Raw genomic sequence first — 17,858 nt, 5'->3', positions numbered from 1 at the left:
TTAGTTTGTAATAACCGTAGTTCGTTATAAGCATATATACAGCATATATACAGCAAGTGGACTGTGAAATAGGTTTGTTATATAGGTCAATTCGTTATAAGTGTGTTAGTGATGAATGTAGTTTACAGTAAGTGTAATAAAGTCTTTAAAAGGCATTAGGAAGTGATACACATAAGGCTAAAAAGAAAAATAGTCTGGTTACTTTTTATAGCCAAAGGAAGAGAATTTATGGATGTCAACTTCTTTATTATGAGGAATACAACGTTTTGGAGTATATGCTTAGTCCGTTAAGTTTCCACCTTTTGTTATCTCAAGTTATTACTTTTGTTGTTCTTACCTGTACATACATGCTCTCTGCCTCATAGCATTCATTCACCTGATGAAGGAGTAAGCATATACTCCGAAACCATGTGTTCCTCATAATAAAGAAGTTGAAATCCATAAATTCTCTTCCTGATGTAAGTGTAATGTCAACAACTGACCAAGCCTGATTTTAGAATTGAAATGCAATTGTTTGCATACTACTTAACATAATACATGGTGGGTACCTTGACGATCTTCTTGTGACCACGAAGGACTGCGTGGTAGAATTGATCATTAAGCAGTGTTTACTGATACTGTGTTTGTTATGCCCACTGGAATAAATATTGTTATAGCATAGTTTAAGGTTGAACTGGTCTGGGAAGCATGTTGTGATTAATTAATGTGACAGATATTGTTTGTTGTTTGTGTTTACATGGTGCAATGATGTCATGCGTTGCTGCCTACCTGTGGCCTCGTCTATTAATTCACTACAGTGAAACCTTTCCAACTCTAGGCCTGGTTAATCCGCTACAGTGATACTTTATTAACCTCTTTAACTCCAGGTCTGGTTAATCCACTTGAGGGAAACAATATTAACCTCTTTAACTCTAGGCCTGGTTAATCCACACCAGTGAAACTTTATTAACCTCTCTAACTCCAGGTCTGGTTAATCCACATGAGTGAAACAATATTAACCTCTTTAACTCTAGGTCTGTTCAATCCACAACATTCAAACTTTATCAACCTCTTTAACTCCAGGTCTGGTTAATCCACTTGAGTGAAACAATATTAACCTCTTTAACTCTAGGTCTGTTCAATCCACAACATTCAAACTTTATCAACCTCTTTAACTCAAGGTCTGGTTAATCCACACCAGTGAAACTTTATTAACCTCTTTAACTCCAGGTCTGGTTAATCCACACCAGTGAAACAATATTAACCTCTTTAACTCCAGGTCTGGTTTATCCACACCAGTGAAACTTTATTAACCTCTTTAACTCCAGGTCTGGTTAATCTACACCAGTGAAACTTTATTAACCTCTTTAACTCCAGGTCTGGTTAATCTACACCAGTGAAACTTTATTAACCTCTTTAACTCCAGGTCTGGTTAATCCACTTCAGTGAAACAATATTAACCTCTTTAACTCTAGGTCTGTTCAATCCACAACATTCAAACTTTATCAACCTCTTTAACTCAAGGTCTGGTTAATCCACAACTGTTAAACCTTATTAACCTCTTTAACTCCAGGTCTGTTTTTTCCCTTAGTGACACCTCTGTAACTCGGGTCCGTTTCATTTAGTCCAGTGACACCTCTGTAACTCGGGTCCGTTTTATTTAGTCCAGTGACACCTCTGTAACTTGGGTCCATTTCATTTCGTCCAGTGACACCTCATTTCCATACACAAACTTGGAAATGCTGCTCTGAACGTTTCACTCACTCATTCCAAGAATTTAGCGGCCTTGATTGTGATTGGCTGATCAGAAAGTTCACCTGACGCGACTTCCTATGGAGGGTTTAGCACATCATCACGCAGAGATATTGTATCGGTGCAAAAGATCTAATTTAAATGAGCTTGATCTCCCCCATATTTATGTCAATAGTAAATCCACATCCTATATAACTTACCGTATTTGACGTAATAAGCACCCCGCTCTAATAAGCGCCCACGGCGATATTTGCTTATATATTGGCTAGTGAACAATCCCAATTAGCACCCTTCGTGTGTTATATGCACCCTTAATTAAATTCTGGAAAAATATATCTGGCGTGTCTAATACGCACAGACTTTTCTTTTGTATCATTTCAGGCTGTAAGCCTAAACCACAAAATTTACCCCTCTTTCTCATTTTGAGAGCGCCTTGGGCGCTTATTACGTCGAATACGGTAATTGCAGTTGCTTGCCTTAAATCTGGCCTTGGTTGAAAGTCTGTATCGCTCCTGATTATGGCCTATGACAGTCGGAAGCATTCACTCCATGTGGATTCTAGGGCTGGGATGAGTCCAAATTTACTACCTTGGTACCCAACCCCCTACTACCCGACCCTACCCGGGTATCCACTGTAGATCTCAAGAGATGGGTACAAACTGTCCGATTGGGAAAAGTTTGACCGTAGCCCTGGTAAAATGTATTAGATACTCGTATAAAATAATCTGGTCTTGCATACACTGAAGTTTTCTCCATGAAGTTTTATCTTTATTCAAACATATAAAAGTCAGAAGGAATGGGTGCATTGTCAGAAAGAAATGGGAATATTAGTGACTTGAAGTATAACCATAGAGGTTTAGATAGGTTTTGTCATTAAACAATACATCATGTGACTGACCACAGGTTCCGTAGTCCTGTTGGTACCCTAAGAAGCATTTTTATTTTTATACGCACGCATTTTGAATCATCATCCACAATCAGTATTACATAGATCTACAGGTCGCATGCCACTGTGAAATAACTGCGCCACTGTTCTATTCACTACCAACATTACGTAGTGTGACCATCAGCAATGAATATCTGTACAACGCTCTTTCCTAGAACGTGGGATCGGGATCTTGGACCCCCATGACAGCGGTATATCCAGGAATCACTGTACTGTTAAAAGTGACATTCAACCCAACTCACTCCCTCCTTATTGTCTCCAATCTACTGAGTAGGTCTTGTTGGTTATCTAACCCCTATTGTAGTGGAATGGCCTGGCTTACTATCTGTCATAATATTGTTGCTCACTAGTTTTGCCTTGGTGGGTCGCCAGGTCGCCCTGACATAACTGGAATGTAACCCATTCCCTCCAACTCTCTGTGCACCCATCCAGTGAGTGAGTATGGTTTTACGCCGCTTTTAGCAATATTCCAGCAATATCACGGCAGGGAATACCAGAAATGGGCTTCACACATTGTGTCCATGTCGGGAATCGAACCTGGGTCTTCGGCATTACGGACTAACGTTTTAACCACTAGGCTACCCGACCGCCCCGCACCCATCCAGTGACAATCGTGAAACAACAAATACTGCTCACATCCTCTGACTTTAACCATTTTTGAAAAAAAATTTATAATTGTTTTTCTGTTTTAACTAATAAATTATCACCTGTATTCACCTGGTTTGTCTTCATCAGTTGAGTGAAGGATAAGATGGGCTTCCATGCCAAGAACCGGTAGCTGGAAGGCATTCTACCTTCCCAAACTGTTGCAGTGGCTTCATCATTGTGGTATGTTTGTTTGTTGTGTAACACCGCAATCAGCAATATTCCAGCTATATGATGGCGGTCTGTAAATAATTAAGTCTGGACCAGACATTCCAGTGATTGACATCATGAGAATCAATTGGGATACGATGACATGCTTCAACCAAGTCGAGAAGCCTGACCACCCGATCCCGTTAGTCGCCTCTTTTGACAAGCATGGGTTGCTGAAGACCTTTTCTACCCTGGATCTTCACTGGTCTTGTGGGATTTACTACATCCTATGTTCATGCTGATCCAAGCATCGTTTAGTTCCTCGGCAGTGTGGTGATCAGGGTTGGATCCCTGTTAGCCCCAATTATGACCCTATGTTTGTCCACACCATACACGTGGCATCCACAACCTATGGTAGTCGTGACATCCCTCCCAAGTGTAAAATGAAATTCACCCACCATTTCCAAGACAGAATTCCTAAGGAGCTCCATCTGCTGCTAAGGATGCACTGGTTGTTTTCGAATGCCCCAGGGGGAGGCATTTTGTTTCTCTTAGGCATGGCAGAAATCTATGGGTTGAATCCCAGGAGAGGCATGTTGCGTCTCCTAGGTGTGGCAGAAATCTATGGTTCGAATCCCAGATTCACCCAGATTGTTTCTAGGTTTGTCAGCACCATACCCATGCAAATGTGTTAACCTCCACGACCTGCATCACTTCAGTCTTTCCTCCTACATCATTTTGTCATTTTTTATAGGCACTCAGGATTATTCAAGCTATATGACGGCATCCTGTAAATAATCAAGAATATCCCGTTTCTCAGATTCGTCAGGTTCCCCAGATGCAGTGGTCTGCACAACCACATCTGTAAGTCATGCATGGCTGACAATAAACAGGACTTAATATGAATACATATCATTTTATTCAGATATATGGAAAACATGAATATAAAATCATTCTGTGATAAACTTGACATCACATGATGAAGATGGGCACAGACCTAGCTGTGACAAGTCAGTGGGAAAACAAACTTTGTTGTTCTACACAGAATGGATGTCAGTGGAACAAGGATTATCCCTAGTTGTAGTTAGATCTACATCTTACACTGTCCTACAAGCCTCAATACTTCACCAGTTTCTATAGCCAGAGATAAACCGTAGTGTATGCAAATCTGTGAGTGAGTGAGTGAGTATGGTTTTATGCCACTGTCATCAATATTCCAGTAAAATCACGGAGGAAAATGGGCTGTACATATTGTACCCAGTAGGTAAATGAACCCAGGCATTTGGCGTGACAAGAGAACCACTTGGCTACTCCACGGCCTGCAAACTTGGCAAGTGAATATGAAGAAGAAGTTATTTGGCTGAAGAAACTTTGAGTTCATCATAGGATGCGGAGTTGCTGACACGCTTATTATAAGTGAGTGAGTATGGTTTTACGCCGCTTTTAGCAATATTCCAGCAATATCACGGCGGGGGACACCAGAAATGGGCTTCACACATTGTACCCATATCGGGAATCAAGCCTGGGTCCTTGGCGTGACGAGTGAACGCTTTAACCACCAGGCTACCCGACCGTCCCTGACAGTAAACGAGCCACGATGAATATACTGCGACCTTCATAATCAGTATTTGGTTTGGGGAGTTTGGGGTAAAAACAATTATATGGCAGAATCAATTAATAAAAGCATTTATATCAGTGATGAACATGTGGAATGGAAAAACAGTAGTTTCAGATTTTTCAGGTTTCAAGGTCACAATTTGAATATAATATCACATAACAATTGATTTCAGTTGCTGCATTTCAATATCATTTTTGTTTTATCATTTTGGTGAAAACAAATGTATCTTGTTGATAATTCGGCGATGTACGTCCCTTCCCATATCAATCTTTGTTCATTTTGAAATGATAAAAAAATAACATTTTCTATTTCATTTTACATTACATTTTTATTGGGTGATCCGAAAAACAGGTAATAAAACAAACAGAATGTGATAATCAAAAGCATTAATAGTGACATGTATTTGTTTGTACAATCTCACCTTTCACAGGTGAAACAAGATGGTTAACAATTCTAACACATTGTAACTATCATTGTGTTTGTTCAATAGCTTGGAATACATGTTTGAAAGCAAACTGTACAGACTCGCAGTTTACGATATTTGAGGTAAACTTAATCTGACAGCTGAGGAAATTTGTCTGCTCCTCAAAAATAATAACTGCAAGAAAAGCGAATGTGAAAAACAGATTTGGAAAATACTTTATCAAGGAACATTTGCTCTAAATATTCACTGAGGAATTCAGGGTCCTACCTTCAAACATGACCTTAACACTGTCAACTATTTGAAAGCAACTTTGCTCATAAACCTTGGAGTGAGTGAGTGAGTGAGTACAGTTTTACGCCGCTTTTAGCAATATTCCAGCAATATCACGGCGGGGGACACCAGAAATGGGCTTCACACATTGTACCCATGTCGGGAATCGAACCCGGGTCTTCGGCGTGACGAGCGAACGCTTTAACCACTAGGCTACCCGACCGCCCCCATAAACCTTGGAACAAAAGAAGTTCCTTAGGTCATTTTCATGATTGTTTCTTGATTGGTCATTTTCTTCACCAAGTTGGAACCAGATCAAAACCTGGACATAGGCTTCGCCCTTTTTGGTAAATCTTACAATAATCCTATAAAATATATCAATTTATCAAACTGAGTCCCACGTTCTTCTTTTTGAACCTTCAGTAAGTAATATATTGAGCAAATTATGAGAACAGAAAGAATAGCAGCATTTTTGGATGAGGTTTTATTTCTAAAATAAAAGTTTACAGTCTTTGTAAGCTTTGATACAAAATTGTACAAGTTTAGATAACAAAACCGACCATTGTAAAATATGTTTTCATGATAAAACCTGTTTTTGTTATTTCAGAGTATCTTGGTGTATATAGTTATACAAGCAGAATCCTTTACGTGTGTAGTGTGTACTGTACATGCAAATGTAGACACATTGTGTCAAGACATGGTCAGACAAGTGATCGGACACAGACAGATGACGCCTCCTTCAGACTTTCTTCCTGTCAGTCATAACTCGGACTATACTTCCCAAACCTCCCACGGCAAACGTCTGCAACAGATAAAAGAGGGGACAATGATGAGTAGGGCTGTTACGATTCACTCGCGTATTTTCGGTGAATCAAACCGTATCCATTCATGAATTAAATTCGTTATTCGTGGTCACTAGAATCGAATATTCATGAATATGCAGTCATGTGCATTTACATACCCTGACCCTTAAAATATCCATAAGAACATATTATATGCATAGATTTCTTGAGTGACAGTATTTTAGTCACTGGTCATTGTCGCATTTGAGCAGACACTAGTACCTGGATAAGTGAAGTATATTAATGTATAATAAATTAAGAATTTACAAGCCATGTCAAATAATTGATTTTGTTATTGTTTCACTGAATATCATAAATAATACATCAACTGCTGACTTGTTATTGTATTCGTGAATAAATATTCGTATTCGGTACCCTATATGCACTATACGAATTGTATTCGCCTTATAGTGTATTCGTTGCAGCCCTAATGTGGAGGTGTTCTTTCGTAGGAAGAGCTTTACCCCTAACATACTCTTCAAACTAATTACAAAACAATCAATGATTTTGCACTGGATGCATACCTAGGGTCACTGGGTGAGCAGGTTTTAAATTGCTCTTATCAATATCCCAGCCACATCAAGCCTGGGGACCTCAAGTAATGGATGGGGACACAGGTTCCCTGGTCGTCTACGGCGCTGTCTTGCTTGTTTTTCATCAATCCCATCAAAACCAGATCTGAGGACATCCCATCATGGTTCACATCAGAACGACCTTTCATCCGACCAATCAAAGCATCGCTTACCAGATCATGAAAGTGACAGTCGGAATGTCTTTTCTAATCATGCAACCTCAAAAACGTTGTATTCCGAACGACAGTTACGGCCCGTTCAACTGATTCCGTCAACATTATCGTCTGTTTCACGCCTTCGTGGGATAAACATTAGAACGGAGGAGGCATTACATAGTACGTGGGAAGCACTGCCATACAATCTAAACCATATACAGTATTAGACATTCTTGAATGTTCGTTGTTCAGTTTTAAAAATTTTGATAGAAAACTGTTTCAACATATTTTAGTCTGAAATGGAAGTCGCCAGGTTGAAACGAGTGCCATAAAGCTTAAGAAAGCTGCTTTCTAATTGGCTGATGACTACTTCTTGTTAGTCATTTCAGTGGTCGGTCAAAGTCTGCAAAAGGTCGTTCTGATGTGAGCCGTAATGGGACGTCCTCAGATCTTTGTTTAGCGGTAGCGAGAACTTACATCTGACTTAAATGAGATTGTTTTTTACATGGGCATTCCTGAAACCATGAATCCCATGGCGAATCGGTATTCAAACCCACGATCATGGGTTTCACAGCAAATTGCGGCACCTTCGTTGACTGGGTCGCCTATGCCCCTCTGCCATAGCCTCAAGAGGTTGGGACTGAATCCCATCAAACACAGCCTATGCCATAAAACTTTGAATCTGTTAGCCTGAACAGCATTATTTACAGTTAATTTCAGTCTATGGACAAGTATCTGCTGATCTCACTGGACACAAATACGCTTTACTGGACTCAGGGTTTGGAATGGTGGCTGAACTCGCAAACACATTAAACGTTCTTCACTTCACCAACCTTTTCATGCCAGGTGAGGAGGACGGCACTGCTGCCTTCAGATGGATTCTCAAATCCACGGTAGATATATTTCATCAGCACATCTATTGACCTTGCATCTAGTGACTTCACAGCTTTTTCCACCTCACTGGACTTGAAGGATGTCAGCACCCGCACAACTATCTGGCTGGCACGCTCCTACAAATACACACACAGTCTGAACAAGGGTGAAGTCAGCCAGGCTGGGAGTAAGTGGGTTGGGTGATAACGCCGAAGTCAGCAGTGTATGATGGAACTATATCAGTTATGTCACGAACCCGTTAAACAGGGTCTCTAGTGATGGGGATCTCCTTTATACTGGGTCTCCAGTTAGGGGGGGATCTCCTTTAACCTGGGTCTCCAGTTAGGGGGGGGGGGTCTCCTTTAACCTGGGTCTCCAGTGAGGGGATCTACTTTAAACTGGGTCTCCAGTGATGGGGAACTACTTTATGGTGTGTCTCCAGTTAGGGGGGATCTCCTTTAACCTGGGTCTCCAGTGAGGGGGGGATCTCCTTTAACCTGAGTCTCCAGTGAGGGGATCTACTTTAAACTGGGTCTCCAGTGATGGGGAACTACTTTATGGTGGGTCTCCAGTGATGGGGATCTCCTTTAACCTGGGTCTCCTGTGAGGGGGATCTCCCTTTAACCTGGGTCTCCAGTGATGGGGATCTCCTTCAACCTGGGTCTCCAGTTAGGGGGGGATCTCCCTTTAACCTGTGTCTCCAGTTAGGGGGGGGGGGGGGGGGGGTCTCCTTTAACCTGGGTCTCCAGTTAGGGGGGTCTCCTTTAATCTGGGTCTCCTGTGGGGGGATTCTCCCTTTAACCTGAGTCTCCAGTGAGGGGATCAACTTTAACCTGGGTCACCGGTGATGGGAATCTACTTTAACCTGGGTCTCCAGTTAGGGGGATCTCCTTTAACCTGGGTCTGCAGTTAGGGGGATCTCCTTTAACCTGGGTCACCGGTGATGGGGATCTACTTTAACCTGGGTCTGCAGTTAGGGGGATCTCCTTTAACCTGGGTCACCGGTGATGGGGATCTACTTTAACCTGGGTCTCCAGTTAGGGGAGTCTCCTTTAACCTGAGTCTCCAGTGAGGGGATCTACTTTAAACTGGGTCTCCAGTGATGGGGATCTCCTTTAACCTGGGTCTCCAGTGATGGGGATCTACTTTAAACTGGGTCTCCTGTGATGGGGATCTACTTTAACCTGGGTCTCCTGTGATGGGGATCTACTTTAACCTGGGTCTCCTGTGATGTGGATCTACTTTAACCTAGGTCTCCTGTGATGGGGATCTACTTTAACCTGGGTCTCCTGTGATGGGGATCTACTTTAACCTGGGTCTCCTGTGATGGGGATCTACTTTAACCTAGGTCTCAAGGGAGGAATCAGTGTACGATGACACCATGCCATTGAGTCTGGCCACCTGATCCAGTTTATCGGCTTAGTGGAGCAGACAAACAAGTGGCTCAGAGTGACTGATGATTCACTGCTTGATGCAGCTATGAACAGTATTTCAGTTTGATGACGGTGGATCAGCATAATGTGGGAGGTCCCCTGGCAGTGGAATAGTGCTGCCAAACCAAGAATCATAATCAGGGCAAATCTGGATTTCAAAAAGATCCTAACAACAAAGGGACACAACCCTGCACATCATGCTGCAGCAACGCAGACCACTGGGCAAATCTTCTAAAAAAAAGATAGCTATTGTATGTAAATGTTTTTGATATGTAAAAAAAAGCATGAAAGTCTGGATGTCCTTGTCATAACACAATTGCTAAAAGTTGAAAATTAAGCATTCTTAAGGGAGCCCTCAATTCAAACACTACAGCAGCCAACCTCAGCACTACCCTCAGTGTTGAACACATGCAAGTTTAAATGTATATAATTGTCTGATCCCTCCATGGAGTCGTTCTCACCTTCACATTCTGGTTCTTTGTGGTGACTGGAGCGCTACTCAACACTAATCTTAGGGCATCTGCATTTTTTCCTGTATCTAAAGTTAAGCAAAATTTGCCAAAATGGGGCATGCAAGAAGCAAATAATAACGGACAAATATTCATTTTTCAATCAATGTCACATGGATAAATAGAGTCACATGAAGATGCTGTGGCCCTGATTATAGATAAGTAAATATGATCAGCCAGGTTCAAAAGTAACATTAGTTCTGAGTTAATGTACTCATCAATAGCGGGATCACTTTTATCATCTAGAAAAAAGTATGTAAAATGTGGATCTTTATCGGATTTCCCAATGAATTTCTTGTCAACTAAGTTGTTACTAACTTGACAAAAACATTTTGGTTTCAACTAAACAGCTCAGGTGTATTTAATTCCCAAACCAAAACATATGTACTTAATTACCTCCTGCACATCAACAATGTTTTCCAATCTCATTAAAGTCAGATCCTTAACTGGGATATGATGCCTCTGTGTGTGAAGATCTTGGACATCCCCATACTGCCATAGAAGGTTGCTTTTTACAGCACACTCAAATGAAGGAAGCATGAAGGGTTCCTCGGCCAATCAGAGTTCAGCTTTCTAACATGATTTAGCTTCATTTCACCACCTCAATTCAGGAATTTTGATTTTAGCAAAAGAACCAAACTTCTCCCTTTTGGGGTAGATACCATGGCGCCCAGAGACGATATGGTAAACATAATACTACATAACAACATAAGGGCATGTATCATTTACATTCGGAACAAGAGGATTAACTTTTTTTTCGTGATACAAAGATCAGATATGGAGGTCTCAAGGCTTAGATCACTCATACCGAGAAGTTAGCATCCTTGGCACTGACTAGTAGACTAGAAAGTTCACCGGACACGACCTCCTATGGAGGTGTCTTCAGATCTTTATACAGGGTGGGACCCGTGAAGATCTGGGGTAAAATAGATCTTCAGCAACCCATGCTTGCCATAAAAGGTGACAATGCTTGTCGTAAGAGGCGGCTAACGGGATCGGGTGCTCAGACTCGCTGACTTGTTGATGCTTGTCATCAATCCCAATTGCGCGGATCGATGTTCATGATGTCAATCACTGGATTGTCGGGGCCAGACTTGATTATTAACAAACACCCACCATATAGCTGGAATGTTGCGGAGTGCGGCGTTAAACAACAAACAAACAAACAAACAAACCATACAGGGTGGTATCAGAGTTAAATATCTCATTTTAATGAGATTGCAATGATGTCAGTAACATAACATTAGTGCTGAAAAGCATAGCGCATGTGCTTTGTATGGAGTTTAATGTCTTAACCTGGTTCCTTGAACCCCATAGATAACAAACATGCAAACGTGTAATAAATATCTTCCCCAATGACCCTTAAATACATGTGATTAGAATTTTGAAACATCATTTCTTCCAAATATGCTACAGATATTTGTTTCTAGTAGTTATGTTTCAACAAAATAAATAACATTACACCGGAGACCATATAGTCTAGTATAGGGTCTCTGATAACACCTCAGAGTTGAGAACTCATTTTTGCCTAGAGGCATCATTAATTAGACAGCATTGAGGATGTGAAATTCTTAGCTGCTTCCTGATCAAAATGTTTCAATAAAATATTTTGTCTCAAGAGACTTAGGTTCGAATAAGATTTAAACGGTTGGTCACATTTCTTTCCTGAATAAGATACAGAATTTCGTGACTCAGAAATGAACTATTAGTATTTGCAAAGGATATTGTGTAAGGAGTGTTGTCACTTCCCCCTCGTTTGGCCCCTGCTCGGTAACATCGTTATCTTCGTCTTGGAAGCGATCGTCGTCATATTGATCAACATCTACCCTCCTGAACTTGCTAGCACCAGTATTTTTCGACATAGCTGCTAATAATTCCAGGAAACTGATGTCTTTAGCACCGACACAATCACACCCCGGAAGTAGAATGATCTTGCCTCGTTTTGACAGATAACGACAAGTACTTGCCACAGTTCCGCATTTAAGAACAGATTCGTCATGGAAACCGAGATATATTTTCTTGTTAATATTATCAACAGAAAGATGAATATTAAATTTAATTTGTTGTGTGATGAATATTGAAACCAATTTGCCGTAACGACATTGTACCGGAAGTGAATGCTCACAGAACCTCGTTCCGGCCTTTACTATTCTGACATCTTCCAACATGGTACATACAACATGATTCTTTTGCAATCTCTTCAATCCCGTGTCCCTCACTGCTTATGTGAAACCATTCGACATACGTTATACACAAACAATGTTTAAAGTACATGGATAAGCTATCATTTTGTGTTTAGGGGTGTTATGATCGAAATTGTTCACTTGTGAATCGCGATGCCCATCCATAAACAAAACCACTTCTGAAACGATTTGCTTTAGTTCGGTGTTTCTTTTGCAGTATTATATACTATCCAAAATATGTTAAAAAATAAAATATCCACAATTTGAAGGCCGGCTGTTTCAATACCTGCGATCTATGACAGATTAACTTAAGTCTTGTGAAAACATCGGGTGTTCTTAAACTTCTAAGTAGCCTACCAACTATTATAGGCCAAGATCAGAATCGTTGACACGATTGTTTTATGCACATACACTGCATTAATGTGTGACACGTGGTCAAACAAAAGACCTCAGCTAGGGTAAAATTGTATAGTCTTAGGAGCTTGACTTGCAATATCAGTATATGATATAGTTACGGAATATAATGTTACCATAATGAATAATAGTATAGATTTTGGGGGGTCAAAACAGCATCCTGCAGCTTTGACTGGCCATATGTGGTTTATCATTATTTGCCATTTATGAAATAGAGATTTCTACGTAAAAATACACTTCAGCCCAAGACATTTAGAACCCTGCCAGGAATCATTACATAACAGAGCTTGGAGAAGAGTTTGCTTGTGAGAACTGTTTCAGTTGCTGTAGTTTTTATTCTCTCTCTCGCTCTCTGTCTGTCCACTTGTCTGTCGTTTACGGAGCATAACTTGGAAACCGTAATAATTTTTAAATGAAGACTATTTCACTTGTTAAATCATTCATTGTTAAAGAGCTAGTCCTGACTTACTGAGTGTACAAAATATTTATTTCAAACCCTGAAGATACTTAGTATTCTTCACAATATTAGGATGACTTGACTAACACTGGAAATTGGCAGAAAGTGAATGAGTATCATTACATATTGCAGGCCAAAGTAAAGGCTAAGGATCTCCGCGGCAAGAAGAAGGAAGATCTTACCAAGCAGCTCCAAGACCTGCAGGAGGTCAGTAACCATGGAAACTCTGTGGTGTCAGGCCACACCCCTGTGACCCTTGCTTGTACATCTGAGGATCACAATGGCCTGCTAACTATGTTTGTACATGCTGACTGGGATAATATTCACTGTCAACACAATGATTATCCTTGGTTTGACTTGATGAACGTCTATTAAGTTTTCATAGCTCCATTTAAGCTGAGTATTTGCATATGATGTGCAAAATAAATGCCATAATTGCATAATGCAAACAATATGGTATTACAACACTGTACATAATTACCCAATGTATCCTTTTCAACTTAATTACTGTACATGTATTTCTTCACAGATATATATTTTCTGATGGAGTGCAGGCAACACACATACATGAACTTGACTGCATTGAATAATGCATAAAAAAGGCGCTATGTTTCGCTTATTAATTAGACGTGCATATAACTTATCATGCTTATTACTGTTGCGAGTTATCCACTTGTTGCAGCACAAATACAGATACATATTTGAAGTCGCCTAAAACATAACAAGCAGTATTATTTTTTTAGGTTGTCTACTCATTTGTGTAATATTCCCCAATAGACTGAACCCAAGGGAGTAAGAATATTTGAAAACCCAAAGAGAACTATCAACAAATGTAAATCATAATGTACCATGTCAGTAAATACTCAATAGCTTAACAAGTTATCTGGAGTCCAGACATTTTGCTTTCCTCCCCCATGATAAATGATAGTGATGGGTTGATACACTGATGCATCAGTGGATCATGGTTTTTTACTTCTCAATACAAGTATCCATTACAGTCGCACACTATGTAAACATATCGATTCTTACCTTCAGTGTTTGCTTTGATAACTGTTTAACCAAATACTAATTGGTAAACATTTGTGGTGAAAACGTAATTAATATCCATTGTGACATACATGACACTGACAACTGTGAATCATCAGTGTGCCAGGTATTTGGTCATCCTGTGTATGAAACCATTGACTTAGGGACCACAGATGAGAGCACAGACAAGTATCATGATACGTATCGGATCACACAGTTGGTGTATCGTCCCAGCCCTAATAAATGATGACATAAAATACTGTTCAAGGCGGTGTTCAGCTCTGCTCTCAACCGAGCTCAGTTTTCCCTTGTTCAGACTCGGTAAAGACATTGATGTGAAAAACGTGATGGTCTGGGTTAGAATTAGTTTTAAGCAACACATGATTGTTGTAAGAAGCTACTAAAGGGACTGGGTAGTCAAGACTTGCTGAATTGGTTGATGCATGTCATTGTACCCCTGTTGTGTAGATCAATGGATTGATGTCAATTGCTGGATTGTCTGTTAAAGATTTGATTATTTACAGACCTCTGTCATACAACTGGAGGTGGCAGTCTAAGGTGTCGCAATTCGCTGTGCAGAGTTGCGTCCCTTGGGCACACCAGAAACCTAAGATTGTGGGTTCAAATCCCGGTTCGCCCCGATTATGTTTCTAGGTTTGTCAGCACCATGCCCGTGCTCGTGGGTTTCACCGAAGTGGTAACTGTCTGAGACCTGCATCACTTCGGGCTTTCCTCCCACATTAAGCTGACATGCCGTGATATAACTGGAATGTTAAAAGTGGTGTTAAACCCAACTCGCTCACTCACTCACGCATATAGCTGGAATATTGTTGAGTGTGGCATTGAACAAAGTAATGTAAGGCAAGGAGACTACCCGTAATTTGATTGGTTCATAAGTTGTTTTACAAGTCTATTGTATACTTGTGTCCTCTGTTGTACTTGCGTTAAGCCTGAGTACTTGAGTACTAATGCGGAAGTCATCTTGGATATAAGCTGCAGTATTAGAGGCCACAAACTTTAATAGTTATAGATGTATGTGGAAATTCCCATTCAGCAACCCATGCTTGCCGTAAAAGGTGACTGCTTGTAGTAAGAGACGACTAACAGGTCAGGCTCGCTGACTTGGTTGATGCATGTCATCTTATCCCAATTACGTGGTCCAGACTTGATTATTTACAGAACGTCGTCATGTAGCTGGAATATTGCTGAGTGCAGCGTTAAACAACAAAGAAACAAATAGACCTGATGCCCAGTGAATTATCTGACCAATGACTTTCCTAATTTCAGGAACTTGCTGGTCTTCGTGTTGCCAAGGTTACCGGAGGAGCTGCCTCAAAGTTGGCTAAGATGTAAGCAAACTGGCTGAGACAGAATAGGTGCCAAGTAAATCTGCTGGGTTGTGATCAAAATATTTTTTACCAAAAGGAAAAGAGTAGGTCCACACTACTCATAGCCTGAAATGAGGATTGGGCAGATATCACTATATTCCTTCAACCATTACTTTGGCACCCAGTTTTTCACAATTAGTTTCTATTGGACACAATCATGATTTGTTTATTATCAAATCATAATCTTGGTCTTAAACACCCAAAATCTTTAAGCGTATTGTGTTTATTATATAGTTGAGTTTAGTATTACGTTGTATATTCATGAATTGATTTCTGATGCTATTGTTCTTTTGCTGCAGATGCTCAGTGAGGAAATCTATCGCTAGAGTCCTGACAGTCATCAATCAGACACAAAAGGAGAACTTGAGGAAATTCTACAAGACAAAGCGCTTTAAGCCCAAGGATCTCCGCCCCAAGAAGACAAGAGCCATGAGGCGTGCCCTCAGCAAGTTTGAACGCTCTATCAAGACAAAGAAGGAACAGAAGAGAGAGCGCCTGTACCCTACCCGAAAGTATGCAGTCAAAGCTTAAATGTCTATTTGGTGGGGAATAAAAAAAAAAGTGAAAATATTGTTTCTAGTCAGTCTTTTTTCAAAACAGAGGATATCGCTATCAGCATGTCTGTCAGGCTGTATGTTTTCCATCTGTTTTCAGTTTCTGGAGCAAAACTACTGAACCTTGAATATTTCTTGTTGAAATTTGCTTTGAATCATTTTTGTGGTGAACTGCTGACCTTTGTTGATTTAGAATTTTTGTTTTCTTATATTTATCCCCCGCCCAAACAAAGTTGGCGGGGGATATAGAAATGGGTTCCGTGTGTGTGCGTGTGCATACTTATGGAGTATAACGAATAAACTGTTAAATATTTCCTTGCCAAACATTGCATGTCTATATATAAAGCGCATACTGAACTAGTGCCATTTTATATTATGGAGTTTTAGAAATGTTTATTTTAGAATTTCCATTGCAGCTATTTTGACATGGGCTAAGAGAAATGTTGGGTCAGTTACCTGGTTTGGGACCATAACGTGTTAAAATGGGCGGGGGATATAGATGACTTTGTCAACTATACACTTGTTATTTTTGTTTTCATGACAAGTTGCGTGCTTGTTTCCAGAGCAGAAGTAAAAAAACATGGAATATATTTCTGGATGAAACTTGCTATAGATCAGTCTAGTGGTGAACTGGTGCCTTTTGATGATTTGGGATATTGAAAAATACTGAACAGCATTATATTTTTCTTCACTGAACTTAAGGTATCCTATGGCAATAAACCCAAAGTAGTCTAAATCCATTTGCGAATTGCGCGTGATCAAGGGAATATGTTGTCTAGTGATGACACTTGTTACAATTTCATTAAGATGGCTAGGGAAGAGATGTCAGACATAACATCTTTAAGGAATATGTTTGTTCTATACAAAAGTCGGATGATTGCAGCTACATCAGAGTGACCTGGAAGAAAAATCGAGTCCAGGTCAGGTACAAGTAGACTAAATGATTTTTTTTTGTTTTTAACGCTACACTCTGCAATGTTGCAGCTATGTGACAGCGGTCTGTAAATAATCGAGTCCAGACAATCCAGTGATTGACATCATGCGCATCGATCCACACAATGACAATGACAATGACATTCATCAACTAAGTCGATGAGCCTGACCACCTGATCCTGTTGGTCGCCTCTTATGACAAGCATGGTCGCATTTTACCGCAAGCATGGGACAAAATTATGAGATATGTCCTGTGTGGTGATGACACGCAAACAACCGAATGTTACCACTTGATCCAAATTAGTGACGTCTTGTGAGAAGCAGTTGTGTGTACTGTGTAGGGGACCTAACTCTGGTTCCTCTGATCTTGGAACAAGCATCGGGTAAAAGGGCCACAGAGGCCAGCAAGAATAATTATTTTGGGTTTGAGGTTTGGATCCCAGCTTCACCTCCATTGTGGTCCTTGGTTCACCATACATGTTACAGTGTTAAAAGGCGGTTTCTAAACTGAAACGTAGAGCTTAGCTCAGAAACGTGTACCCATAACCAAACTGTCAATGACCAACACAGGATCAATTACTAAAAAATATATTATTTTTGAACACGGTTACAGTTGTACAGCCAATACAACAAGTTTTTGTTTGTTGTTTAACGCTGTACTCAGCAATATGACGGTGGTCTGTAAATAATCGAGTCTGGACCAGACAATCCAGTGATTGACATGAGCATCGATCC

At 40.4% G+C, this 17,858-nt stretch overlaps 2 protein-coding genes across 2 annotated transcripts; one reads left to right on the top strand and one right to left on the bottom strand.

The window, feature by feature from the left end:
• Positions 1 to 4,374: 4,374 nt before the first annotated feature.
• Positions 4,375 to 12,118, bottom strand: LOC124145627 (actin-related protein 2/3 complex subunit 5-B-like). Its single transcript, XM_046515476.2, has 4 exons — positions 11,894 to 12,118; positions 10,121 to 10,193; positions 8,187 to 8,363; positions 4,375 to 6,586 (listed from the first exon to the last, which is right to left on the bottom strand). Exons 1-4 carry the CDS (start codon positions 12,028 to 12,030, stop codon positions 6,524 to 6,526), a joined length of 450 nt encoding a protein of 149 aa, XP_046371432.1. The 5' UTR covers positions 12,031 to 12,118; the 3' UTR covers positions 4,375 to 6,523.
• Positions 12,119 to 12,236: 118 nt separating this feature from the next.
• LOC124145628 (60S ribosomal protein L35-like) lies at positions 12,237 to 16,208 on the top strand. The gene is made up of 4 exons (XM_046515477.2): positions 12,237 to 12,337; positions 13,355 to 13,429; positions 15,536 to 15,597; positions 15,936 to 16,208. The coding sequence occupies exons 1-4, from the start codon at positions 12,335 to 12,337 to the stop codon at positions 16,165 to 16,167; spliced, it is 372 nt and encodes a 123-aa protein (XP_046371433.1). The 5' UTR covers positions 12,237 to 12,334; the 3' UTR covers positions 16,168 to 16,208.
• Positions 16,209 to 17,858: the final 1,650 nt, after the last annotated feature.

The sequence above is a fragment of the Haliotis rufescens genome, unplaced genomic scaffold (genome assembly GCF_023055435.1).
Source record: "Haliotis rufescens isolate VD_foot unplaced genomic scaffold, xgHalRufe1.0.p SCAF_8, whole genome shotgun sequence".
NCBI lineage: Eukaryota > Metazoa > Mollusca > Gastropoda > Lepetellida > Haliotidae > Haliotis > Haliotis rufescens.
The sequence above is the reverse complement of the archived record's forward strand: the minus strand, read 5'-3'. Positions and strand labels throughout refer to the sequence as shown.